This window comes from Rhagoletis zephyria, unplaced genomic scaffold (genome assembly GCF_001687245.7).
Source record: "Rhagoletis zephyria isolate East Lansing unplaced genomic scaffold, Rhagoletis_zephyria_1.1 Rzeph_scaffold_19135, whole genome shotgun sequence".
NCBI classification, from domain to species: Eukaryota; Metazoa; Arthropoda; class Insecta; order Diptera; family Tephritidae; genus Rhagoletis; species Rhagoletis zephyria.
The window spans coordinates 1-8996 of record NW_016176195.1 but is presented as its reverse complement, the minus strand read 5'-3'; the positions used below and the strand labels follow the sequence as shown (position 1 = coordinate 8996).

The 8996-nt window shown below is 34.3% G+C and overlaps 2 protein-coding genes across 2 annotated transcripts; one reads left to right on the top strand and one right to left on the bottom strand.

The window, feature by feature from the left end:
- Nucleotides 1–2580: 2580 nt before the first annotated feature.
- LOC108380398 (uncharacterized) lies at nucleotides 2581–3075 on the bottom strand. Its single transcript, XM_017636770.1, has 2 exons — nucleotides 2842–3075; nucleotides 2581–2767 (listed from the first exon to the last, which is right to left on the bottom strand). The coding sequence occupies exons 1-2, from the start codon at nucleotides 2997–2999 to the stop codon at nucleotides 2581–2583; spliced, it is 345 nt and encodes a 114-aa protein (XP_017492259.1). The 5' UTR covers nucleotides 3000–3075.
- Nucleotides 3076–3379: 304 nt separating this feature from the next.
- On the top strand, nucleotides 3380–4084 carry LOC108380399 (UPF0691 protein C9orf116 homolog). Its single transcript, XM_017636771.1, has 2 exons — nucleotides 3380–3759; nucleotides 3826–4084. The coding sequence occupies exons 1-2, from the start codon at nucleotides 3621–3623 to the stop codon at nucleotides 4029–4031; spliced, it is 345 nt and encodes a 114-aa protein (XP_017492260.1). The 5' UTR covers nucleotides 3380–3620; the 3' UTR covers nucleotides 4032–4084.
- Nucleotides 4085–8996: the final 4912 nt, after the last annotated feature.

The following is an 8996-nucleotide window of genomic DNA, read 5'->3' as shown; positions in this document are numbered from 1 at the left end:
AGAAAAAAAAATATTTTTGAACTTTTACAGTCTCATTCTTTATCTCAAACAACGATTTGTTTACAGACTTCATCGTTTCTCTTTGCAATTTTGTAACGCTATGCTTCGTCTTTGTCTCGCTTGACGACGATTACGTTGCACTCATCTATATTAAAACCGGTTAGAATGTAGTCGAAAGTCGAAAAAATAACTGTTATTTTCGGTCCCTGTTAGTAACTAGAAGACCCGAATTTTTAGTACCGGTTACAAATTTCGTAAAAAGTGCAGTGGTTCTGCCCATTTTTTAATTTAAATAAAAATATACTTTGCATAAAGATTTCTCTTTATATCAATTTTTTTTCTTCTCTTCTTTTTTGGCGCTGTAATCGCCTAAGCGATTTTGGCCGAGTTCAGCAAGGCACGCCAGTCGTTTATCTTCTGTGCCACCTGACGCCAATTGGAAACGCCAAGTGAAGCCAAGTCCTTCTCCACCTGATCTTTCCATCGCAGTGGGCCCTCCCCTCTTCCTCTGCTACCACCCTTCGTTGGATTTCCATGTTGACATTATTATCGGTGTTAAAGCTGGTTCGCAAGTAAACGAAATTCTCTACTTTAAAAAAATTGTAACTGTGAACAGTGACGTGGGTGCCAAGGCGCGAATGTGCTGACTGTTTGATGACAGGAGATACTTCGTCTTGTCCTCGTTTACCACCAGACCCATTCGCTTTGCTTCCCTATCGAACTTGGAAAAGGTAGAACAGACTTCGCGGTTTTTGTAACCGATGATGTCAATGTCATCGGCATAAGCCAGCAATTGCACGCTCTTGTAGTAAATTGTTCCTCAGCGGTTCAGTTCTGCAGCTCCTATTATCTTCTCCAACGTCAAATTAATGAAGTCACATGAAAAGGAGTAGCCCCTTTGGTGGCGAACGGCTCGGAGAGGTCTTTCCCAATTCTGACGCAGCTGGTGGTATTGCTCAACGCCATTTTACACAGCCGTATGAGCTTTGAGGAGATGCCAAATTCAGACATAGCCGCGTATTGGCAACTCCTTTGCTGTCGAAAGCGGCTTTAAAGTCGACAAATAGGTGGTGAGTGTCGATCCTTTTCTCGCAGGTCTTTTCCAAGATTTGGCGTATTGTGAATACCTGGTATATGATGCCAGGTCTAAAGCTACACAGATAAGGCCCAATCAGTTCATTGACGGTGGGCTTCAGTCTTTCACACAATACGGTCGATAAAACCTTATAACCTATGCTTAGAAGGCTGATCCCGCGGTAGTTATTTATATCAATTCAGTAACTAATAATTTAAATATCGTAGTTTGCATTTTTTTAAATACTGTAATATATAGAAAGTGGGCGTGGTTATTAACCGATTTCAAAATTTACCAACACTTTTCTAAGTATGTAATACTATGAGCAATACGTTAACCAATGTTATGAAGAGATTCGTTAAATTATTGAAATTGGTAACCGGTACAAAAAATGCGACTTCAATTTTGAAAAACCCATAATAATTAATATAAAAGGGCGTAATCATTTTGCTTTTCTAAAAATTGGTAACCGGTATCAAAAACCCGGGTTTTTTGAAATTGGTAGCCGGTAAAAAAAGTCCGATTTATTTTTTGAAATCACCGTCAATTAGTGTTTGCAGTAGTGACGTTTGAATAAATTACGACCAGTTCCTGCATATATCCCTTTGTGCGCCAGTGCTAGTAGCTGCGATGCGGTAATTGCCAATAGATCTTAATTAATTAAAAATATTTCCAGTCAAACTGACAGATGCAGCATTTTCTTGTTTTGACTAAAATATCTTTCTGAACAGCGGAGTACCTTTTTTATCCTGTTTGGAAATTTTTCCACCTTAAGTCCTATATTGACTCTACTAATTCGCGATTGGAGAAGTAAACTGAGGCATATTATGCTGCATACCTCTTGGTATTATCCCCGCAAACATATTCTGAGCGTTCAGAATATATGAGTCCGAAAGGTGTCCTAGGTAGGTAAGAAATATGAGTTTCAAAAACAAAAAATTTTTACTCTTATATGAATCTTTTAGGATTCATATATGAGCCAAGTTATGAGCCAGCACCTTGTGCCAATATAAAAACAATAAAGATTTGAAATTTATATCTAAACTTGTTTATACAGAAATTGAAAATAATTAGAAAACAAAAAATGAACAAAATTTAGCTTCAGCTGCTGCTATTGAATGCATGTTGGAATGTGTATATGCATGTAAGTATGTATGTATGTTATTTGCAAGGACTTTTTGCGGAATGCCTTTGCAAATATAGTGAGTTGAATAAGACTCAAAGAGCAACCTAAAATAAGAGTCCGAATGTAGCAATTTATGAGGCCGATAAGGGTCTCAAAAAGAGTCATTTATGAGGCCAAAACTTGTTTTAAAAGAGTCCAAAATGAGCCGTATATGAGGCCAATAAGAGTCCAATATGACTCATATTGAGGCTCATTTGATGTATGAATTTAAGCTCATATAAGTCGACATTCGTAGGAAGGGAAACACACTCATATCGGACTCTTAAATGAGCTCATTATGAGCGTAATAGCTCCAAAATAGGACTCCTTAAAGACTCATTTATGACTCCAAATGTTTGCTGGGATGTGTTATTATACGCATACAAACGCGCGCGAGAATGCTCGATTCACTTAAACTCATATGTATGTATGTATGTACCTTGAAATAGTAAAAATTCTTTTCCTCCTCAGACATATCTTCCAAATTCACATTTATGCCCATATCCTTTAGGTCATCATCAATGTGGCTAGAAGTAAGGTATTTACATATATATTTATAAAGTAGCTCTTAAGTACAACTCTTCTTTGGTCCACAACTCACTGTTCTTCGTGCGTCAAATGCTGATCTACTTTACGTGTTCTTGATGGCTCACTACGTGGATGATGCGGTCCACGTTTAATGGTCAAACAAGGATCCATGGTTTGACTGAATGTGGCTATACATATTATAAAATTTACAAAATTCAACATTTTACACATTTTTACACAATCTTAAGCGCAGCTTGTTAACTTTCGTTGAAATTTTACAATATTTCTTCGTTTATAAAACTATTTATTGAGGTCGAGTTATTTTTTATTCTCACTGCAGTGAAAATCTGCAGGCGTGTTTTTCGCTGCCACTAAAATCAATAAAGCATTCGCAGCGCAATGAACGGGCGGCAGTGCGCATGTCACGCAAATCTGTTTGACAGTTCTGAAACGCTAATTACACCCACAACAGGAAGGGTGTTGCTTTGTGACAGCCAATGGGGGACAGCTGTTGCATCGTTGTCAATGTGACACTTGCTTATCGCGCAACAGGAATGTTAAAGCTTAAGTGCCAGTATGCTTCCAAACCTTTCGAACTTATTCCATTTTGTTGCTGCAGCAACAAACGTTTGTTATGTCAATCAAATTCCATTTGAAAGCTTTCTACAAAACGCGCAAGAGAATACAAATTCTGACTTTTGGCAAATAATTGTGTACACTTTTTTAAGAGCGTAATCCACTCGTCCTTGCAGCGAAATAAATTCGTATTTCCTTCGTTTTTTTTGGGTCACAAATTGTTGCATTAAATACAAAGTAATTAAAGTACCGCGCAAACTTTGATTTTATGCAGAAATGTGTGAACACTACTGTGACGATTTGGATACTTTTAATCCAGAAAAAGAATACCAAAAATTTTTGAAACGTAAACCCATCATACAAACGGCTAAGTTGTATGAGCAGCTGCACACGCGTGAGAAGATCAAATGCCCTTGTACGTCTGGAAATTGTAATATTCTATGTGTTCAATTTTGTAAACAATGCTTTTTTCTTCTTTCAGACAACTTTAAAGGCTATGGCGTTGAGACAGACAAGAACACCATGTATCGCACTTGCAATTCAGAGTATGGTTACTACGCACCCAATGCCTACACAATACCTACGCGCTACTTTCCACTCTCCCAGAAATTCTCCAATGAACTTCAACGTTGCGGCATGTACCGCAATTTCTCGCTCAACACTCTAATGGATCGCTCCTATTTCTGAGCGCACATGAAGGTTGTATAGCTTTTTGGTTTCTGAAATGCCAAGAATGTGCGTAAGAGGCTTACCTACTTAACACAAGTAGTATGAATAAATCTTTTCATATAAATTAAATAATGTAATAAACTAAACTATCTAACTTCTATGTATCAATAAAACAATATCCCGACAGCTACTAATTCTGTGCATGGTTGTCAAGTGCTAAAGGGATTTCGCTCCACCTCTTTTTTTTAGTGGCTTAGAACTTACCTTTTTTGGTCACAAATTCAATAACATTTATCACATATCGTTACCTAAAATGTAAAAGGCCGTAACGAACAAGAAATTCAAAATCTAGTTTGTGATTGATTATGATGCATTTTATCGAATTGCGAGTTCGCACAAGTTGTATTCTTCTTATTCTTTGTATTATGCAGAAAATAAAAGTTTGTTAGTTATGGATTTTCGCATTTCAGGTGACAATATATGTATGTATATTTACATTAGACCACGCCTAAAAAAAAAAATTAAAATCCTGCAATGCGACCGCCATCTGACTAAGACTTTAGTAGTTGGTATAGTTATGATCCTCCATGCATCCTCCCTCTCTACAAATAACTGTAAGAGGTCGCGCATCGATTAATAATTTTTCTTGTAGGAATTACACTTAAGAAAATAAGTGATTCACTTTTGAGGCCAATATAATTTGTGTGTGCCGCTATATATATACATATATATAGACAGTACATATTTTAAAAAGCAGACCAATTGGCTCATAGATCTTCCGATGGAAATACCCATATAGTTACATAAGTGATACACATTTTTGGCTTCGTTTTCTGCATAAACATTCGCAGTCTGGTCTTGACAAAGGGATCTATTTTCGCCAATTTTTATATTAATGAAAAGCTTAGAAATTTTGTCCAACTCATTGCCAGGAACACTGACTTCTATACAAATTCACTGCATTAATCAAAAAGATCAAAATACTTTATTGCAGTTAATTGCATATAACTGCAGTGGGTAGTGACTGGACATACAATTTTAATATTTTTTTTTATCGGGAAGGCCTCTTTCAATTGGTACTATAACATAAAAAATTATTAAAAAAAAATCCGAGATCAAAAACCCAAATGCGGTCAGAATTAAGCTGGAATTCCAGCTACGCATTTTCGTTTAATTGATTAGGTTGTCCAATTGAAAGAGTATCGATTGATTGAATTCCTGGATAATTGGACCAAAAATTGCGGAATTTTTCAACTTTAATTAATCATGGAATACTGTAAATAAAATAAAATAAAATCTAATATCGCTGGCTTAGACTAAAATGTTGATGAGCCCACTTTTAATGAAAACTCATATTTTGATATAGGAAGCAAGGGATATTAAAAATGCATCGGTTCGAAAAGGATTAAGGTACTTGTATAATTTTTTTCTCATTTCTATTCAATGAAAAGCAAATTTTCTTAGTCCAAAAGAGGCACCGAAAATCCGACAAAACCGAAATAATACCAGATTTTTTAATAAAGATCGAATTCTCCCTATTCGTATGGAGTTTTGCTTTGCTTTAAACACACAAAATGTTGTACTCGCAGACTTGCGAAATACTTAAAGGAAAGGGCTATACGAATTTTTTCCTCCTATAAAATTAAAAAAATTTTACTTAGCAACTTTGTAATGCTTGTAATTAAAATTTGTATTGGTAATTTTAAGAATTTTTTTTTGTATAATAGGGCTACTTGACTTCATGATAAAAATATAGTAAGGTAGAACCGCTGAGAGTCACTTTTAAAATTCTTGACGTTTCCAAACAATTTAATTTTTAAATTTACTCACAAACTCACACACACATTTTCATTTTCAATCTCAAGCAACAACAATTTCGTACAATTTCAATTTTTTATTTTCACTTTTATATGATTTTAAAATGTTGGCAAACTTCAAAAAAAAATCATGGCCGACAAATTGAGAGAACGGTTATACCTTGCTATGTTTTTATCATGCTTGACTTCGCCTTACAATGGCAGTGAATGAGGTTGTTCACACTGTCCTGCTGATAGCTTATCTGGTTAAAAATTATTATTGTGTAGTGTATTTCATTGTTGTAAGCTGAATAAGTGTGAACAACCTCAATATTTTCTTATTGCAACAGTAGAAAGGAATACTTCCAAATCCCTAAAATTTCCAACGCAAGTGAAAAATTCGGTTACTTAATGAAATTTATTCGCTTGAAAGTGAATATCCCTATTCAAGCATATATTTATTTGTCTTGAACTTTGGTTGACTTTTTGTGCGCTACCTTATCTTTCAAGCAACATTTCATAGCCATTCTACAAAATAAAATAGTAAAAATTAAAAAAAAAATAGAACAAAAAACTTACACATTCGATAAAAATTCAAATTTCGTATACAATCAGCAATCGGATAGACAAACAGTTAGGCAATTACATAACGCATGCAGCACGTCCAACTGAAAAGCCCCAAGAACAACAACAAGACTAACAACATGAGGTATGTTTTACGCAATGCCGAAACCGAAACTGATAAGCCACAATCAAGGCAAAATTTCCAAATCTACTTCCAAGCATTTACCCACGCTTTTAATTATTTACCTTTCGTTATGCACAGCGAGTTAAAGCAATTGTTAAGCGCACTATTGTGGGACATTTACGGCAAACAACGAAGAGAGCAACATTCGCGTCGCTTTGAAAAATATTACGGTATATTTAGTAAGGACGATCCTGATATGGCCGATTTTAGTTCGTTAAAATTTGCTAGCAGCGCTAAGGATTTGGAACATTTGAGTGTCCGCAGGTTAATCGATATTTGTGCGATCCTCAAGGTTGAGATACGATTGATGGGTTACTTTCTGGAACGTGTGCTGATTTCGCGGGAACGCAATAGGCGGCATCAAGAAGCATTAAGTGCCTTTGTGGATGCGTTGCTGTTCGTCCGCTTTCGTAAGTAGGAAATAATTTTTGTCTTTTTATTAAATCTGATTAGTTCAGCTCAAAGTGTTCATTAAATTTTTTGAAGATTACTAGTAATGGCTATGGATACTAACGGTAAATATTGTACGATAACAGGAAGCATAAATGATCACTATTCCATATAACTATCTTACTATGTATGTATATGGCACAAATAATTTGGCCACTAAAGTGATAAAAAAAAGTCGCATAAAGCTAAAGCTTAACCCAAATATTTTGCCTATTCTCTTCAAAATTCAATTCAACCAAGTAAAGAAGTATAAGTTCGGGCGCAAACTGTACAACTGTAAAATACATGATAGGCAGAGATGTTTTCCCAATTTCAAATAGTTTCGATAAATGCTATATCAGACTTATTGAAATAATTCGACTAAGTATGATGGAAATCAATAAAGCTGCTACCGATATACACTTACACACATGCATATGTAGTCAAAAGTCGGTGGAACCACACCCATTTTCCAAAAATCTATAATCTTGTTTCTTATTAAGGAAACTTTGTAAGCATTATCTTTTACTACCAATGAAGAAAACGTGATTTATGTTTAAAGTTTAAAATTGGATTGAAAACTAAGAAATAGATATTTTTATTTTTTTATTTTATGTAAATTTTTGTAAATAAGTAATTTTTTTTGGAAAATTGTCCTGCATTTTCAATCCACATTTATGGTCACCGTTACTCACACGTAATATACGAGAACGGTGTGTCGTATGAGTAACATTATTTCCTGGCCCTATTTCTCACAAAAAATTATTGCACATTTTCATTTAACCATTCAGAAAAACAAGTTTTAATAAAAATTGTAAAAATTACAGAAGATTTGTTATTTTTTTGCTTGTTAAAGTTTAAATTTTTTTTCATAAAAATTAAAATATCTTTGGAAAATGACCTGACCCGGAGAGATGGTACACAGATCCGTAATATATGTCAAAATCTTAAGTTCAGGTGTTTCGACGTTTTTTTTTTTTGAGTAATTTCAAAGTTTTTCCTTACAGTGTTTGCACATTTTATAAGCAGCACCATATACATCCATATTTTAAACTTTGTACAAAACTTATATAAAAGGTCAACAAACTTTACTAAATACACCCGAAAATTTCAAAGTTGTTAATACTCAATACTCGGCAATATCTTTTATATGGAAGAAAATGTTTACCACCGCCAGCAAACAAAAAAAAAACTACAAATAAAAATCAGCACGATTTTCTAGCGTCTTGAAGTTTACACTATATCCTACTAAAATTAAATGGACTATAAAATTGCATTCTTAAAATTTTTCAAACAATTTTGAATAAAAAAAAAAATTTTGGGTGTGATTTGTAAAGTATTTTTTTAATTTTTATAATTTTTGTACAAATGTGGATTTTGGTGCTGATCATACTATAATTTGCTAGACTTTTATAAAAAAAAATTAATAATCGTTAAATGAAATGAAATGAAAGAAAAATAGCCGATTTCACTTAACTTAATTAGCTGACCCAAGGATATGTATTTAGATGAACATATCGCATGATTAATAATAATGACAATTATTTCATTATTTCACATCAAATACAGAGAATTACTTATTTAAAAAATTTAAATTTTCGGGAAAACGATATCACATTTTGGTCAATACATACAGTGATATGCTGAGTATCCAATACTTTCGATATTCGGTACCGATATGTTGAAATTTCTAATACTTCAGAGCGAATAACAGTAAAACCAAAATGGAATAAACGCAGTTCAGGAAAGCTATGGGGCTAATAGAAAATATAATCATACTTATAAAGCAGTGATTCCCAAAGTTGTCCAGGTGGACCCCCAGTGATCCACGGGTGACTCGCCGGGGGTCTACGTTGGCGTGAAAAAATATGGGGGTCCACAAATTGTAAGTGGGTATCCATGAAAATTTATCTGGTTTCGATAGTAAAGAATCAATATCGTTGCTTGATAGCCTCATTATCTAACAATAATTTTTTTGAGAGGCGTATAGGCTCGTGACTAACTTTGTGT

Excerpts from the sequence above, each read along its gene's own strand:
- LOC108380398 (XM_017636770.1), bottom strand. The coding sequence starts at position 2,999 with ATGTGTAAAATGTTGAATTTTGTAAATTTTATAATATGTATAGCCACA. Across the intron at positions 2,768-2,841 it reads CATTTGACGCACGAAGAACA|CCACATTGATGATGACCTAA; the intron begins GTGAGTTGTGGA and ends CCTTACTTCTAG.
- LOC108380399 (XM_017636771.1), top strand. The coding sequence starts at position 3,621 with ATGTGTGAACACTACTGTGACGATTTGGATACTTTTAATCCAGAAAAA. Across the intron at positions 3,760-3,825 it reads TGAGAAGATCAAATGCCCTT|ACAACTTTAAAGGCTATGGC; the intron begins GTACGTCTGGAA and ends TTCTTCTTTCAG.